The sequence below is a fragment of the Plecotus auritus genome, assembly GCF_963455305.1.
Source record: "Plecotus auritus genome assembly, chromosome: 1".
Taxonomy (NCBI): Eukaryota; Metazoa; Chordata; class Mammalia; order Chiroptera; family Vespertilionidae; genus Plecotus; species Plecotus auritus.
This window is the reverse complement of record NC_137770.1, coordinates 188,702,406-188,721,493: the sequence shown is the minus strand read 5'-3', so window position 1 is coordinate 188,721,493 and position 19,088 is coordinate 188,702,406. Positions and strand designations below refer to the sequence as shown.

At 40.5% G+C, this 19,088-nt stretch overlaps 1 protein-coding gene across 3 annotated transcripts in view; it reads right to left on the bottom strand.

Moving 5' to 3' along the window:
* KLHL8 (kelch like family member 8) overlaps positions 1 to 19,088 on the bottom strand; it is a 46,315-nt gene that overhangs the window by 16,468 nt on the left and 10,759 nt on the right. For 2 of the 3 annotated variants that reach the window (XM_080643456.1, XM_080643457.1), the window contains exons 2-4: positions 12,329 to 12,688; positions 4,123 to 4,671; positions 1,334 to 1,520 (exon numbers count right to left, since the gene is read on the bottom strand). In XM_080643456.1, coding sequence (XP_080499582.1) covers positions 1,334 to 1,520; positions 4,123 to 4,671; positions 12,329 to 12,541 — 949 coding nt within the window. In that variant the 5' untranslated portion in view covers positions 12,542 to 12,688. The remainder of the gene's footprint in view (positions 1 to 1,333; positions 1,521 to 4,122; positions 4,672 to 12,328; positions 12,689 to 19,088) is intronic. The other variant, XM_080643458.1, reaches the window with a different exon arrangement.

Below are 19,088 nucleotides of genomic sequence, written 5' to 3'. Positions count from 1 at the left end.
GCAGGTTCAACCTCAGTCCTGGTGCATACAGGAGGCAACCAATCGATGTATCTCTCTCACATTGATGTTTCTCTCTCTCTCCCTCTCCCTCTCCACCCTTCCTCTCTCCCTCTCTCCTTTTCTCTTTCCCCTTCACTCTCTCTAAAAATCAATGGAAAAATATCCTCAGGTGAGAATTAACCAAAACAAAAAAAAGAAATCTGTCCAAATTATAGATATTTAATGGCACTGATGGAATTATAATGCCAGATGTAACCCCAATCATGGATAAGGTTTTCTTTAAATGGAAATAAGTATTTCAGCTACACAGTTCACCTATATGATGTGGAAGGAAAGAAAACGAAGAATGAAGCAACAAGATCAGGATGCAAATCCTTTCTCTGCTATTTCTCTATGTGGCCTTGAGCATACTTTTAGCCTCTCTGATTCTCAGTTTCCTCATCCATAAAATGGAGTAACACTACCTATCTCCTAATGAGGACTGAATCCTTTACTAAAACCTGCTTCATTAAGTTCTTGCAGTCATGTAAGGGATCGTGTATATGAAGACTCAGCATATGTTGGGCATGTAACCTAGACTGTCAAAATGTTGTCTGAATTCAAATTTAAATCTAAGAATTTCATTAGATACCTTGACATCCTGAAATAGGATTCATAACTAAAAGAAATCTACATTTTAAAATGAGTTTTAGATTCTAACAGTTTAATATGGTCTGTCATAACAGATGTTAGATTTAGTACCTTTCTTCTGATTTCATAAAATGCACAAAACAAGTATTTAAGCATGTGATATATGTCAAGCTCCATGTTTGGCACTATGGATACAAAACTAAATTATATACTTACCTCTCTTAGAAAGGCTCAAAATATATGAAATAAATTTCAATGCGACATAGTAAAATAAAATAAGTGCAAAAGTGTTCTAAAAGCACACATGTCACGAACTAATTCTGATAAGAATTAGGAAAATCTCAAAATAAGAGGTATTTCAGCAGGCTCTTTAGAGTGTATAAAACTTGTAATGGCTTTTATATTATTTTTTCATTGAATTTATTAGGGTGACACTGGTTAATAAAATTATATAGGTTTCAGGTGTACAATTTTATAACACAACATTTGTATATCATGTAATGGCTTTTTAAAAAACTGGCATATTAGTAAAACTATCTGAAACATGTACAGTAAGAATTCATAAATAACCTTATTGTGTGAGTTATTACTCTAAGGCAATCAGATACTAATCATCTTACAATCAAGTCTGGGCATACATACCCAACCCTCAAATACAACAAAGATCCTTCCAGCAGAGTTGATAAACGAGTAATTTAATTACCAGCAGTATGCTTCCTTGGTGTAGTCCGAATAGAGTATTCAAAGTCAGGTACTGCTCTGCTACTCAAGTGAAGGTGGTAATTTCTTGCTTCATCCAATAAATCTCTACATTTTAGATTTTGCTTGACAATCTGTTCTTTTGCCACAACACCCATAAGGAAATCCACTGGCAACAGCGGCAAACGAACCTAGATCATGAATAGTTATGGATATAAAATTTAAGTTGTAACTGGATAGCTCACTCTCCACTTTCACTGCAGCATATTACCTTTTTAAAATTCATTTACGTCATAAAGACTTAAAGTACAATGTGCCTAGTTCTAAAGCAATTCCCAATACTGGTCTACACTAATGAAAGCAGATTATATGCTAAATGTATCATCCCCTTTTAAGTACAGATTTAAGTAGACTACTAATATCCTATCTAATAAAAGAGTAATATGCAAATTAACCATGACTCCACTACACCCACAAGCCATGCCCATAGCCAATCAGGAGTATGCAAATTAACCCAACCAAGATGGATGTGGCCACGGAGGCAGCAGGAGGCTTGGGTTTCCCCAGCAATGGAGGAAGCCAAGCTTTCCGCACACCCTGGCGGGCCAGGCCTCCACTCAAGGCTACAAAGTTTCAATTATAGAAAATAAATAAATCCCAACAAAAATGGCAGCCACCATGGAGCTGGAGAGAGCAGGAAACTTGGGTTTCCCTGGCAATGGAGGAAGCCAAGCTTTCCGCACACCCTGGCCGGCCCAGGCCTCCACTCAAGGCTACAAAGTTTCAATTATAGAAGATAAATAAATCCCAACAAAAATGGCGGCAGCCACAGAGCTGGAGAGAGCAGGAGGCTTGGGTTGCCCCCGGTGATGGAGGAAGCCAAGCTCCCGCAGCCCTGGCCTGCCTTGGCCTCTGCTACAAAGTTTCAATTATAGAAGATAAATAAATCCCAACAGAAATGGCTGCGGCCATGGAGCAAGCAGGAGGCTTGGTTCCACTCAAGGCTACAAAGTTTCAATTATAGAAGATAAATAAATCCCAGATACCAGGGCCTCCACTTGGGTCACCGGGGGGCATGGCTGGCCTGCAAACCACCACAGGCCCCTCACCAAGGCCACCCCATGGCCCAAGGGAACCCCCACCCTGATCTGGGACACCCTTCAGGGCAAACCAGCTGGCCCCCACCCGTGCACCAGGCCTCTATCCTATCTAATAAAAGAGTAATATGCAAATTGACCATCACTCCAACACACAAGATGGCTGCCCCCATGTGGTCAAAGATGGCCACCACAAGAGGGCCAGCAGGGGAGGGCAGTTGGGAGGAACCAGGCCTGCAAGGGAGGGCAGTTGTGGGTGATCAGGCCAGCAGGGGAGGGCAGTTGAGAGGGACCAGGCCTGCAAGGGAGGGCAGTTGGGGGCGATCAGGCCAGCAGAGAAGGGAAGTTGGGGGCAACCAGACCTGCAGGGAAGGACAGTTGTGGGGAGACCCAGGCTTGCAGGGGAGAGCAGTTGGGGGGGACCAGGCCTGCAGGGGAGGGCAGTTAGGGGTGACCAGGCCTGCAGAGGAGGGAAGTTGGGGGCAACCAGACCTGCAGGGGAGGGCAGTTAGGGGGGGACCCAGGCTTGCTGGGGAGAGCAGTTGGGGGGGGACCAGGCCTGCAGGGGAGGGCAGTTAGGGGTGACCAGGCCTACAGGAAGGGCAAACAGGCTGGCAGGGGAGCAGTTAGGCAACAATAAGGCTGGGAGGGGAGTGGTTAGGGGGTGATCAGGCTGGCAGGCAGAAGCAGTTAAGGGCAATCAGGAAGGCAGGCAGGCGAACAGTTGGGAGCCAGCAGTCCTCGATTGTGAGAGGGATGTCCGACTGCCCGTTTAGGCCCGATCCTACCTGGATTGGGCCTAAACGGGCAGTTGGACATCCCTCGAGGGGTCCCAGATTAGAGAGGGTTCAGGCTGGGCTGAGGGACACACACCCCGTGCACGAATTTCGTGCACCGGGCCTCTAGTTCATTCAATAATATTCATTCAAATTTCTTCCAAAATGGTACTGTCATAATTAGAAGGCCCCTAGCTGCTAAATAAAAGGCACTATCAAAACAAAACTGCTGTGCTTTATTTTGCCCCTTAAAGCTAAGACTGAACACATGAAAATGTGATCTATTTCTGAAATACACAAACATTCAGATCTGAAACAAATAGGTGTTTTTTTCTTCAAATCAATGACCCAAGAAGATTATATACTAACTCAAGGATGCATCCCCTCTTTTCAGAGAGGCACTCACTTTTCCTCTCTTAAAAGAAGCATTGATTTTCCAGTGGAGTAAAGGCATTATCAAATCAGGCAATACAATTTTGAGTTAAAAGCATTCACACACACAAAAAAAAGATACAGCTGCAAGATAATGAAACTTTTTTGTTTTCGTTGACAAACTTATTTTCAAAGTAATTGTAATGCCTATTTATCTTCCTAAGTAACCCCTGTTGACAGTAAAAATAAATGACTAAAATAGAGATACATTTCTGAGATTTAAAAAGTAAAACTGTGGTGAGGGAAGAAAATGGGAAGTGATATCTTGTAGTTCTTTCCAGAACAAATCTATATGCAGAGAATATTTCTAAATCAAATGAAACAAATTCAGATTTACTGTTAAATAGTATAATAGGAAAGTTAAGAGTCAAAGCCATTTTCACACTGTTTTACATCAAGTGACAATTTACACCTTTCATGACAAATGAAACATGTTGATTTGCTTCCATATCATTCATTTCTATACACAATCTTATTTCAGTCCCTACCTGTGCAAGTGTTTCATCCAGCCATTTGGAATGATGCTGAGGATTGGCAAGAAGCCACTTGATGGCTGCATTATAGACCTGTTTTTCATTCTCAATATTTAGATCACTGGAGGACAAAAGCTTATGGAGATGCTGGGGTGACACACTTACAAAGTCTTCACACTCCACTACTTCAGTAAAGTGCTCACAGGCATACTGATCCGCCATGTCCATTAGGTCTATTCGATTGTGACTTTCTGCAAAGGCTCTTACTGCCAAGCAATTGGAGGGATGAAAATGTAACTTCATGTATTCACAGCAAGCTCTAGCCACCAGTTCAACCTGCAGAATGCAGGCTGCATATAAGAGAGGCTGGACGTTGTCAACAGTCAGAGTGAGCCGTGAAGAATAGACAAACTTTACCAGGTCTTCTATTGCATCGCCATCAAAATCTCTAATCTCAATCACTGTCTGCTTGGCTTCAGCCATTTCAGAGAGAAACATGGCTCTGAAGTAGGGAATAACACAAGCCAAAACCAGTTTGTGACAAGAGATTAACTTTGAGCCAACCTGTTCCAAACAAACAAAACGGGACTTAGTTTAATAACACAGCTAGTTTTAGATCAGCATCAAGCTTATGCTATAGCGGGGACAATAACGCCAGACAAATTTAGTGCATTTGTTTTAACAATGTAATGCTTTGGTCACTTACTTTTTTTCCCCCTGAGTTTGCATTTTATTATTTGTTTACTTATTTATTTTTAACTAGTGACCCGGTGCACTGATTCATGCACATTGAAAGGAAATCAGTATTAGAAGGTGGCCAGTGGGGTGGGACTGGGCGAGAAGGGCTAGACACACCCTGGAGCCAACCTCCTGCAGTCCCTCCCTGGCGCTGTGACTTGAAGGGCGTCTGTGCAGTGAGCAGGGTACCTCAGGCAGGTGGGGTGCCTCGGCCTGGCCTGTGGGGATCAGGCTGAAACCGGCTCTCTGACCTCCCGAGGGGTCCCAGAGTGTGAGAGGGCACTCTGCAAAGTTGCTGTTGTACAGGGTGTGCAATGCAAATGCAAGTGTTCAGTAAACCAGATTCGGGCCGACAGTGCCCCAGCAACAACATAACCCACGGCCGAAGGTGGGCCCACACAGCCCCGCAAGAAATCGGGCTCCCTCCTCTCTGGTTTCAGGGTGCGTCACCTGAGAACCGTTGCTGCCAAGTCACTGCAGCTCACAGCTCCTGCATTGAGTGTCTGCTCCCTGGTAGTCAGTGCGTGTCATAGCAACTGGTTGGACAGGCAGAGGGACACTTAGCATATTAGCCTTTTATATATATACTAGAGGCCCAATGCATGAAATTCATGCAAGAGGCTCACTCTCACAGCCCCAGCTGCCTCGGCCAGCCCTCGCAGCCCCGGCTTAGTCAGAAGGTCGTCTGGATGGTTGTTCAGCTGTTCAGTCTAATTAGCATATTAGCTCTTTATTATATAGGATATATAGATTATTTATTGTTGAAAGTTTTACATATCTCTCCTTTTCCCCCCATTGACCTTTCCCCATGGTCACTTACTTTTAATCTAGGCCAATTTCTTTTTTATCTTCTTTTTTAAAATATATTTTATTGACTTTTTACAGAGAGGAAGGGAGAGGGATAGAGAGTTAGAAACATTGATGAGAGAGAAACATCAATCAGCTGCCTCCTGCACACCCCCTACTGGGGATGTGCCCGCAACCAAGGTACATGCCCTTGACTGGAATCTAACCTGGGACCCTTCAGTCTGCAGGCCGATGCTCTATCCACTGAGCCAAACCTGTCAGGGCTAGGCCAATTTCTTAAAATCAGGTAATTTTCTTCTTCCAAATTAGCCACTTATCTTTTATACATGTATTTATGTATATATAATGTATATACAGTAAACAAAGATATATAACACTGTATAAGTTTAAAATATAATGATTTGAAATACGTATTATGAAATGATTGTCACATAATTACATTCTTTCTTCCCTTATGATGATAAGTTTGAAGACCTTAGCAACTTTCAAATATATATACCATCTAATATTATTAACTAGAGTCATCAAGTCAGGCACTATTTTAAGTACTTTTCATATATTAACTGACTTAGTTGATTATATACTATTATTATCCACAATTTATCAGTGAGGAAATTGAAGCAGAGTAAATAAATCAATATTTAGTAGTATTAGTGAGGTTTTTCTCACTTCCTGCTTAAATTATTTTGAAATAATGAAATAATGTAATTAATAATTACATTAATTTTATATAAATTCTAAAGAAAAAGGTCTGAGGCGTTTTGCTTATAAATGCTCCTCACCCAACTTTTTTCAGTGATTTAGAGGAAAAATGAATAACACATATTTCAATGAACAGATGATCATTTCTGGCACATATGCTATATTTAATTTTTTAAAAGAATTCATTAAAGTAGGATTTAGATTCTATTGAAACTCAAGTTGAATCCTACACTAAAGCAGAAAGCTTGGCATGTTTTCAAATTCACTTCAACCCTAAAATGAGATCTAAAATCTGATGTCAAACATTTTCAGAATAGCCTTAAAATATCCCCTTTTTAAAAATTATCTGTACATGTCACCATTGATATTTGGTTTTTAGGCAAATATCTGTAAATCTCACATGATATCTGCTGAATTAAACAACTTGCCAACATTCTCTTACATAATAGTACTATACTATAGAACAGAGTTCTATGATTCCCAGATAAACAGTGTTTTAACACTGCTTTTTCACCCAAGCTATACGAATCAATGGCCCATAAGTTATTTTCATGTTTTTATAATAAGGTTCTGTCTCTCTGATTTAATTTTAACTTCTTGATTCAAATAAACAAAAACATGGACATTTAATGTACATACACACAAAATCATACCCCTATGTACCTCTTAGAATAAATACCCATCTTATCTTTAAAAAGAACTTTGAGTAATATGTATGAAATAGGAACATAAAAAATTTGTCTTTTTATTCATTAATTCTCCTTTGACACTATATACTTTCATTATATTCTTGAAAGTTTATTTCTATATTTTTCTTCTCTCATACATAAAAAACATTTAATTACAAATTTAGAATTAAAAGAAATCAAAGTCTATAGACTAAATATTTAAAATTGGGTGAAAAATACATAATCTAAAAAATATAGACATTAACTATACAATTTTGAATTATATAAGTACATACTACATTCTGTGTCTTTGATACTAGTGAAATTTCTAATTTATATCTGTTTTTATCAGATCAGTGAACATATAAATAATTCAAGATGCTCAGGGGAAAAAACATGCCAAACTTACAGCTTAGTGAAATACGTAAAATATCAACATTAAAAAAATGTTCCCTGCCCTAGCTGGTTGCTCAGTGGTTAGAGGGTTGGCCCTCAGACCAAAGGGTGCAGGGTTCAATTACCGGTCAAGGGCACGTTCCTTGGTTGTGGGTTGTATCCCAGCCCCAGTCAGGGGCATGTGGGAGGCTTCCTCCCTCCCTTCTACTCTGTCTGAAAGTCAACAGGAAAAAAATTGTGTGATTAAAAAGTAATAACAAGTAGAGTTATGGGTAAGCAACTATTGCACAAAGGTAATTGTTGGGAAAAAATAATAAAATAAAATGTTCCCTTATTTAAAAAAAAAAATCAAAACCAAGTAATTTTCCATAGATTAGCCAATAGGGATCAGAAAACAATGAAACAAAGGCTTTTAGATTGAGAAAGCACTTCACTTTTTTAAAAATCTTTTTTATTGATTTTTTTAGAGAGAGAAGAAGGGAGAGGGATAGAGAGAGAGAAACATCAATCAGCTGCCTCCTGCACACCCCTCACTGGGAATCGAGCCCACAAACTGGACATATGCCCTGACTGGGAATCAAACCTGTGACCTCTTGGTTCATGGGTCAATGCTCAACCACTGAGGCACACCAGCTGGGCAAGCCCTTCACTTTGAACACAGGGAGAAACAGGGGAAGTCAAGCATCCTTAATTTTAATTGCTGATTCAACATACAAGTCCAACCAGAAAAACTAAGTAGAACTCTGAAAACATAAATGATCTTTTGGTGAATTATGAGGTAAAATGAATGAAAAATGATATAAAAATAACATTAACTAAACAAAGAACATCAAAAATTCCAGTTTGGCTCAGTGGATAGAGTGTTGGTCTGTGGACTGAGAGGTCCCAGGTTCGATTCCGGTCAAGGGCATGTGCCTTGGTTGCGGGCACATCCCCAGTAGGAGATGTGTAGGAGGCAGCTGATCGATGTTTCTAACTCTCTATCCCTCTCCCTTCCTCTCTGTAAATAATCAATAAAATACATATATTTTAAAAAAAATTCCAGTAGTATTATTTCCAGTATTTCCAGTACTGACTTGGAAAATGAACCTATTTTACATAAGGAAATAATTTATTTTTCAACTTTTTCTCTCTCCTCCCCCATTCTATATAATAAAAGTGTAGTATGCAAATTGTCCCCTCGACTGGGAGTCTGTCTGGGAGTTCGACCAGGGACCGGGTCGGGGAAGGGAGGGAGGCCCCAACCAGCAGTGGCAGCAGGTGGCCAGGGAAAGGGAGGGAGGCTCTGGCTGGTGGCAGCAGCGGCGGCAGGTGGCTGGTGAAAGGGAGGGAGGCCCTGGCTGGCAGCCGGCAGCCACTAGGGACCCTACCAGTGCACGAATTTCATGCAATGGGCCTCTAGTCTATCTATATAAAACCCTACTGCAAATTGACTGAATGGCGGAATGGCAGGCTGCTATGACACACACTGACCACCAGGGAGCAGACGCTCAATGCAGGAGCTGCCCCCAGCCCGCAGGCCCTGACCGGCAGCAGTGGCGGGGGAAGGGGGGGGCGAGTGGGTGGCACCAGGCCAGCCAAGGCAGGTGGGAGCGGGGGCCCCCAATTGCCCCGCAGATCAGCCCTGATCACTGGCCAGACCTAGGGACCCTACCTGTGCACAAATTTCGTGCACTGGGCCTCTAGTACAATATAATTTACTCACAAGTAAACAAATACTGTTAACCTTCTGGTATATTTTTCCTTCCAACCTTTTTTCTATGCATTTTGAAACATAACTCAGTTGTCATGAACTTTGTTTCCTAAGTTTCTGAAAAGTTTTGTAAGCTTCATTCTCATTGGCTATACACTATTCTAAACCAGGGGTGGGGAACCTTTTTTCTGCCAGGGGCCATTTAGATATTTATAACATCATTCTCGGGCCATACAAAATTATCAATTTAAAAATTAGCCTGCTATAATTGGTCAAACATTTAATTATCTCACCCCTATGCCTTGGCAGGGCCAGACCAAATGATTTTGCAGGCCTTATGGCCCCGCGAGCCGGATGTTCCCCACCCGTTAAACAGTGGATGCAACACACAGTTTATTTAACCATTCTGATATCAGCCATCAAAACCTGTAAGCTTTTCAAAGCTCTTGATATAGACTGTCAAACTGTCCACAAAAAAAAAAAATGAGCGAATTTACTTATCCAACAGCAGTGTTTGAAAATACCTCCTTCATAAAAATTTAAAACGCAATAAATGTTTTAAATATTCAATATGTTGATAATTGATTTTAGCTATGTTTAATACTTATTAAAAAATTGGCTATCCTGTGAACTATTCTTTTGCAAACTAGTTGTTTTACATAGGTTCACTTCATTTCTAAGTTTTAATTATATAAATCCATTAACACAGATTGTTAAAAATCTTTTACAAACACCTCAAAAATTTTTAAATCATTAAAAAATACTAAAGTATATTAGGTTAAAATGTTTATAATTATGCCACTTAAACAGTAAATGTTTGAGAACTAGACTGAAATAAAAGTGCAGAAGACACACAGTGGAACAGAAAGAACTAAAGAGTGGAGGAGAAAAAAACACACCTATATAACAAAGATTCCTTTCGTTATGTGTTTATAAACTACTAGAGGCCAGTGCACGAAATTTGTGCGGGGGGCGGGGAGGGTCCCTCAGCCTGGCCTGCACACTCTCGCAATCTGGGACCCCTCAGGGGATGTCCAACTGCTGGTTTAGGCCCAATCCCTCTCGAAATCCGGGACTGCTGGCTCCTAACTGCTCGCCTACCTGTCTGCCTGATCGCCCCTAACTGCTTTGCCTGCCCCTAACCACTCTGCCTGCCCCTAACCACTCTGCCTACCTGATCACCCCTAACCGTTCTGCCCGCCTACTTGATCGCCCCAACCACTCTGTCTCCCTGCCTGATCACTCCTAACCGCTCTGCCTGCCTGCCTGATCATCCCTAACCACTTGCCTGCCTGCCTGATCGCCCCAACCACTCTGCCTGCCTGCCTGCCTGATCGCCCCAACCACTCTGCCTGCCTGCCTGATCACCCCTAACTGCTCTGACTGCCTGATCACTCCTAACCGCTCTGCCTGCCTAACTGATCGCCCCTAACCACTTCTTCTTCCTGCCTGATTGCTCCTAACCTCTCTGCCTGCCTGATCGCCCCTAACTGCTCTGCCTGACTGCCTGCCTGATCATCCCTCACCACTTGCCTGCCTGCCTGCCTGATCACCCCAACCACTCTGCCTGCCTGCCTGCCTGCTCAGTGCGTGTCATAGCAACTGGTCGTTCTGCTGTTAGGTTGATTTGCATATTACCCTTTTATTATATAGGATAATTTTTCAGTTTAATTCCTTGTAATTGCATAAAAGCTTTTCACGCAAATAGCTATTTTCAATAATTCACCAATTTTAATGAGTTTGGAAAAAAAGTGTTTCATTTCCAAGGTCAAGAAGGATTTGACTCTGGGTGGTGGGCCCACGATGCAATGTATAGATAGATCATATATCACACTTGAAGCCCAAGTAATCCTATCAACCAATGTCATCCCAATAAATTTAATTTAAAAATTAAAAAAATGGCTACACAGTAAAAAAATAATAAAATAAAAACTAATTAAAATTTAAAAAAACATTATATTCTATTTATTTCCCATGCATACATTAATATGCTGAATTGGTAATTCATTAAATTCAAATAATCTATTTTACACTTTTTATTTTTGCCAAAGCCAGTGTAGGTAACTGAATATCATACTAAGGTTGAAAATTAGAACTATCATGTGAAATTAAAGCATAATATACCATATAGAACAAAATGCTCCTTTATTAAAATACACGCATTGCTAGATTTCACAGAGCAGTAGAATTACATAACGGTTTTCTTCTCAAAATCCTAAAACCTAGGAATATGTAAGGACACTAAAAATTTAAGTAAAGCAAATATAGATCATGTATACACAGTGTAACACTATAATCCTGGACATTCTGGGCCTGAAACTCAAAGTTTATGCTTTCAGTTATAGACTTTTGCTAAGTGTCCCCGATCTGGTTTTCCAAGTATATCCTCAACCCACAACTATGAGCTCAAAGAATCTGTCTGATCAGGAACAGAAAGCAAAATCTAAGAGATCCCAAAGTGGCAAATCTTACGTGGAAAATGCTGTATGGATGCATTTAGTGATATGAATTACTAAAAAGATTTTAGTACTACACTGAGATAAGAATAGGAAAGTACCTTAAGTGAATAACGAAAAACAATTAGAACACAGGCTCTTCCACACTACTTGATCACTTTTCCAGTTTTATTAAAACTGTCTTTTGAGGAAGACTGATATGATTCTATAAAACATAGACAAAGTTTACTATAGACTTTTTCATCCAACTCTAAATAGACTCTACACACTATCTGTATATAAATAATCTGTCTTAACAGAAAATAGTATTGAAGTAGAGATTAAATTTCCAGGATAGGAACATAAGTAAAACACTAGCGCAATTGAGTAAACAATCAAGAATTCCTGCCTTCTAACCAAAATCAAGAGTAAGTGAATGCATTAACTTTTTAAATTCACAAATTAAAAGCTTATCTGGTCAACAGCAAGTTGATTTTACTAATAGTAACTATTTGTTATTTTAGAATTCCAGAACTCTCAGAAGTTAAACTAAGAAACAATGACTGCAACACTGAATTAGTATGAGAATTTGATCTTTTGCTAATCTCTCTTTATTTATCCTCCATTATGTTCCCTCCCCTTCAATCAAAAGGATTGAGACTAAAATCATTCTGATTATAACAATAAGTACAGCACCAAAAATTTGCTGATATGGTTATAGAAACCGTTTTTCATAATACACTGAAGAGAGAGAAAAAAGAAAGAAAAAAATATAGTGTGACCTTTAGTGTGACATCACAGAGTTCTCCACTTTCATAAAACCGAAGAAGAGACCCATGAAAATCTTTCCAAGCTTCCTGTGCTTCAAAGATAAAGGAGTCGTCGCCATCGCCATCACTGATGGAAGATCTAGTCTTTGTTTGCTGGTGCTGCTGCCTTTTCCCCTTTGTGAAATGATTCCTAGGGTATTTTGTATTCATAGAATCTGAAGCCATTTGCAACACTCTTTTAATAGAGCTGTCTTCTCAAACATCCCATTTATTCTTTTGTAAATGGTAGGGCAAAAGCTGAAGGTAGATGCGGCCCACTAAACTTCAGACATTTTCAAAGCCCACTCAATGCCATTGTCCAATTTGCTGACACTGAAAAATAAACAAAACACACGTAGAAACAAACCAAAAGAAAAAATCAATAATAATTCTAGTTTACCAATATTATATATATGAAAAGACTATATAAATCAAAAAAGAACAACTTTGGAGCTCTTATGCTAAATGTCACATAAATTACCTCAGCAAAATATAGGTGACCTTTGAACAATGTTGTGGATTTTCTGTTAAGTGAGATTGTTTATATAACAATATTGTTCAGAGGATGGATTCAAACCACCACACATCAAAAGTATTTTCGACTCACAGTTAGAAATGCATGGTTAGGAAACCATGGTTGAGAATGAGAAAATACTGGGGTTTTGTTGTTGTTGTTTTGATATATTTTTATTGATTTTAGAGAGGAAGGGAGAGGAAGTGAGAGATAGAAATATCAATGATGAGAGAGAATTGTTGATTGGCTGCCTCCTGCATGCCCCCCACTGGGGATAGAGCCCACAACCCAGGCATGTGCCCTGACTGAGAATCGAACCGTGACCCTCCTGGTTCATAGGCTGACGCTCAACCGCTGTACCACACAGGCTGGGTGAGAAAATACTGTTTTGATCCATGGTTGATTGAATCCACAGGTGTTAAACCCATGGATACAAAGGACTGACTACAAAAATTTTTATATAAATGGACCAACATAGATCAAAACCATGTTTTGAAGTATCAACTGTATTTTGTATTAGTGAAAAAAACGCCTTTAAAATCTAATTTGAGCCCTAGCTGGTTTGGCACAATGGATAGAGTGTCAGCCTGTGGACTGAAAGGTCCCAGGTTCAATTCCAGTCAAGGGCACATGCCTGGGTTGAGGACTCGATCCCCAGTAGGGGGCATGCAGGAAGTAGCTGATCAATGATTCTCTCTCATCACTAATGTTTCTATTTCTCTCTCCCTCTTCCTTCCTCTCTCTGAAGACAATAAAAATATATATTTTTTAAAAATCTAATTTGAAAATTCTGGGAAGAAGGTGAAATAGAAAGCTTCAGGAATTTGTCTTCCCACCTAGACAACAATTGCAGTGGCAGAATCTGTCTGGTGTAACTATTTTGGAACTCAGGTGTTGAAGGCTGACAACTTCCAGGAGAAGACTTGGATGGTAAATCATGGTCAATGTTGGTCAATTTCAGCTCTTAGTACAGTAGCAGCTTTCTATCCACACCCTCAGTCACATGCAGGCATCCGTGCATGTGTTCCAGGAGCAGCAGCTTGCACACAATTTGCAGGAGCCATGGTGGGCAAAAGGACCCTGTCCTCCAAACATCAGGAGTCTCTGCTCTGATTGCTGAGTGCTGTTTCCTGTCACAGAGATGCAGACAAACAGTGGGCAGACATTTTTGCTGCAACTCCTTCTACTATTGCAAGCCTTTCTCTCTTAGCTGGAGTAACTTCCAGGGGATTTGAAAGGCTGGTGTTCTTCTCCCCCTATATTTTATACTTTTTCTCCTTTAGGGAGCAAGACATGAAAGACTAAGATGTTAAAAAAACAACTGCATATACAAGGAATATTAGACACACCCCGGGAAAGGTTCAAAAAGAACTGAGAGCACCTGAAGGTTACACCTGAAGGTGATCTTCAGCATAGATAACTTATAATAAAGAGAGGAAGAAAGAGAGAGAGAGAGAGAGAGAAAGAGAGAGAGAGAGAGAGAGAGAGAGGAAGGAGAGAACAATGACAAAAACAGGCAACCCTTTAAAAAAAGAAAGAATCTGATTTTCAGACTTATCATATTATTAGATTTAAATGTTCAATGTTCAAAATCAATAAAACACAAGGCATACATAAAAGCAGATATGCATGGCTCATTTAGGGGAAAAATAAATAAAAAGAAACTATGAAAAAGAACTAATGACATTTATACTAGACAAATAATTTAAGACACTATTTTAGTGATATTTGAAGAACCAAAGAAAGATGTGGTGAAAGTCATTTGTATGAACAAAACGGAACTATCAATTAAAACAGGAAAAAGAAAAAAAGAAAGAAAACCCAAAAAGGAACCAAAAACAAATTCTGGAACTGAAATGAAATATCCATTAGAGGAATTCAAAGGCAGATATGAGGAGGCAGAAAAAAGAATTGGCAAACTTGAAGATAAAACAATGATAACTATCAAGTGAGGAACAGAAAGAAAAGATGGAACATGAACAGAGCCTAAGGGATCTGTGGAACACCATCAAAGACATGAATGTACATATCATTGGGGTCCTAGGAGAATAAGAGAGAGAAAAGGGGAAGAGAGAATATTTAAAGAGATAATGGCTGAAAACTTCCAAATTTGATGAAAGACATGAATATAAACATCCAAGAAGCTCCAAGAAAGATAAACTCAAAGAGACCCAAAACCTAGATACATTATAATCAAACTTTCAAAAGCCAATTATAAAGAAAGAATCTTGAAATCAATAAAAGTAAATCATCTCCTGGCTGGTGGCTCAGGGGTTGAGCATCAATCCGTGAACCAAGAGGTCACTGGTTCGTTTCCCAGTCAGGGCACATGCCTGGGTTTTGGGCTTGATTCCCAATATGCAGGAGGCAGCCAATCAATATTTCTCTCTCATCAATGTTTTTGTCGTGAGGAAGAAATTAAGAAATCCCAAATAAACACAAGCTGAGGGGGTTCATGACCACTAGACCTGGCCTGCAAGAAACACTCAAGGGTCCTTCAAGGTGAAATGAAAGAACACTGGACAATAACTCAAAGCCATATGGAGAAATAAATATCTCAATAAAAGTAAATACATAAGTAATTACAAAAATTAGTATTATTGTAACAACAGTTTACAACTGCATTTTTTCTCTACATGATTAAAGAAAAAATTAATTTAAGCATAACTGGATTAAATTCTCCAATCAAAACACAGATTGGCAAAATGACTAAAAACACGTGATTCAAATATATGCTGTCTATAAGAGATTCACTTGAGATCCATACACAAACAGGTTGAAATGCAAAGGATGAGAAAAATATTTCATGCAAATAGTAACCAAAAGAGAGCAGAAATTGCTATACCACTATTGGACAAAATAAGACTTTAAATTTTAGGGAAAAACCAAGATGGCAGCATAAGGTATACACCTGTACGTGCTGCCTCTCACAACCACACAAAAACTACAACTAAAAGACAAAACGCCTATCACCCAGAACCACGGGAAAGCTAGCTGAGTAGAAGTTCTACAACTAGAAGGAAAGAGAAAAGAGCATTGAGACCAGGTAGGACGTGAACAGGCGTGGAAAAGCAGAGGAACGGAGGCGTGTGAAATCAGGCTGGCAACTGGGTGTGCTGTTTTTTTCAATCCAAAGGGAGACACAAGTTCCCGACTGCTCTGAACTCCAGTTTCCGGTGAGACTCTGGGGACCCAGACTCCTACGGGGAGAAGCTGGACTGTCTGCCATCGGGTCAGAAAGTGAGGGTGGCTCTCTTGCAGAGGTGCATGCAGGAATCATTGTTTACTGCGCTGGGGCGTGGGGACACGGAAATGCGGAGATGCAGAGAGGGCTGACTGACAGCCATCGCTGTTTGCCACGCCCTAGTGATTCCCTGAGAACCCGCCCTGCCCAATTTACAAACCCGCCCAAACTGTGCGCAGGGGCTTTTGCATATGAATGGCCTGCCCTATCCCAGCTTAACCTAACCAACTGCAGCTGGGTCAGCTCCAAAACTTCCAAACCCCAAGCAAAGAGAGAAACCTGCAGATATTGCTGTAGCTCCTGCTGGGTGGCCTCAGACAGTAGCTGACTTGCACCTCCTTGGAGATCCAGGAGCCAGTGTACCTAGTGGTCAGTGTGAGACGATACCAGATTTCAACTCCTCACATACATAAGCGACACACTCAAGAGGCAGATTCAGTGAGCATCAAAGCCCCACTGAAGTAAGTCCTGCCCCATAAGGGTGTCTCCAGCACAGCAGTTCTTCCATTATAGACACAGAGGGTCCTCACAGCCAATTGGCCTAGAGGTCAATTCCTCCCAGTGTAACAACAACAATCAAGGCTTTACTACAACAAGACTGTACACTCAGCCCACAAAGGGGTGCACCAAGAGTGTCCACCTCAGGTGATTGGGGAGGCTGAACCACTGGGCCCTATAGGTCACCTACCACAGAAAACCACTCCATCAACACAGGGAAGCAGCCAAAATGCGGAGACAAAGAAACATGTCACGAATGAAAGAAATGGAGGAAAGCAAACTACTGGATATAAAGTTCAAAACCACAGTTATAAGGTTACTCAAGAATCTTCTAGAAACCTCCAAGGAACTTAGTGAGACCTTTAAGGATCTTAATGAGAATGCCAAAAAAATGGAAAAGGACCAGTCAGAAATTAAGCATACACTGTCTGAAATAAAGAATAATATACAGAAACCCAACAGTAGACCAAAGGACCCCAAGAATCAAACCAAAGATTTGAAATATGAGGAAGCGAAAAACACCCAACCAGAAAAACAAAAAGGAAAAAGAATCCAAAAATATGAAGATAGTGTAAGGAGCCTCTGGGACAACTTCAAGCGTACCAACATCCGAATTATGGGGGTGCCAGAAGAAGAGAGAGAGCAAAATATTGAAAATCTATTTGAAGAAATAATGACTGAAAACTTCCCCTACATGGTGAAAGAAATAGACTTACAAGTCCAGGAAGCCCACAGAACCCCAAACAAAAGGAATCCAAAGAGGACCACACCAAGACACATCATAATTAAAATGCCAAGGGCAAAAGACAAAGAGAGAATCTTGAAAGCAGCAAGAGAAAAACAGATACCTACAAGAGAGTACCCATACGACTGTCAGCTGATTTCTCAACAGAAACTATGAAGGCCAGAAGGGAGTGGCAAGAAATATTCAAAGTGATGAACAGCAAGAACCTACAACCAAGATTACTCTACCCAGCAAAGCTATCATTAGAATTGAAGGTCAGATAAAGAGCTTCACAGACAAGAAAAAGCTAAAGGAGTTCATCACCACCAAACCAGGATTATATGAAATGCTAAAGGGTATTCTTTAAGAAGAGGAAGAAGAAGAAAAAGGTAAAGATAAAATTATGAACAACAAAATGACATCAAATACATACCTATCAACAAGTGAATCTAAAAATCAAGTGAATAAAAAATCTGATGAACAGAATAAACTGGTGAATATAATAGAATCAGGGACATAGAAAGGGAGTGAACTGACAATTCTCAGGGGGAAAGGGGTGTGAAGGGTGCGGGGAGAGATTGGACAAAAATCTTACACCTATGGATGAGGACAGTGGCGGGGGTAAGGGCATGGGGTGGGGGGGGATCGGGTGGAGGGGAGCTATGGGGGGGAAAAAGAGGAACATCTGTAATAATCTGAACAATAAAGATTTATTTTAAAAAAAGACTTTAAATTTTAAAATGTCATAAGAGACAAAGGAGGATATTATCCTCTATACCAGTGGTCAGCAAACTGCGGCTTGCGAGCCACAGTTTGCTGCTCTGTTGACTAATGAGTTTGCCGACCACTGCTCTATACTAATAAAAGGGTAACATGCAAATTGGTCGGGAAGCCCTCACGCAATGACCTAATAGGCTGCATGGGGGCGACCAGGCCAGCAGGAGGAGCAGTGAGTGGCAACCAAACAATCGAACAGCAGGCCGCGTGGGGCGACCAGGCCGGCAGGGGGGGCAGTGAGGGGCGACCAGGCCAGCAGGGTGGGGCAGTGAGGGGTGACCAGGCTGGCAGGGGGGGCAGTTAGGAGCGATCAAGCAGGCAGGCAGGTGAGTGGTTAGGAGCCAGCAGTGCTGGATTGTGATCCCGGGGATCGGGCCTAAACCGGCAGTTGGACATCCCCCGAGGGGTCCCAGATTAGAGAGGGTGCAGACTGAGCTGAGGGAGCCTCCCCACCGCCCCGTGCATGAATTTCATGCACCGGGCCTCTAGTACATTAATTAAAGATTCAATACAGCAAGAAGATATAACAATAAACATTTACACATATAATGACAGATCATGAAAAAAATATGCAGCAAAAACTAACAATTGAAGGGAGAAATGAACAGTTCTACAATAAGAGATGGAGATTTCAATCCCCCAGTCACAATAATGGATAGAACAACAAATAGAAGGTAAGTATGGAAACAGAGGACTTAACACAATAAACCAACTACTCTAATAGACATACCCAGAACACTCTATCTGAAAACAAAATACATATTCTTCTCAAGTGCACACAGGACATTTTCCAGTATAGACGATATGTTAGACCACAAATTTAAGTCAAAATAGACTTAAAAAGATAACAGACCAAGTATCTTCTACCAATTTGACATGTAATTATTTACCAATAACAAAAAAAATGGAAAATTCACAACTGTGAAAATTAACACTATTTTAAACAATGGATCAAAGAAAAAATGAAAAGAAAAAT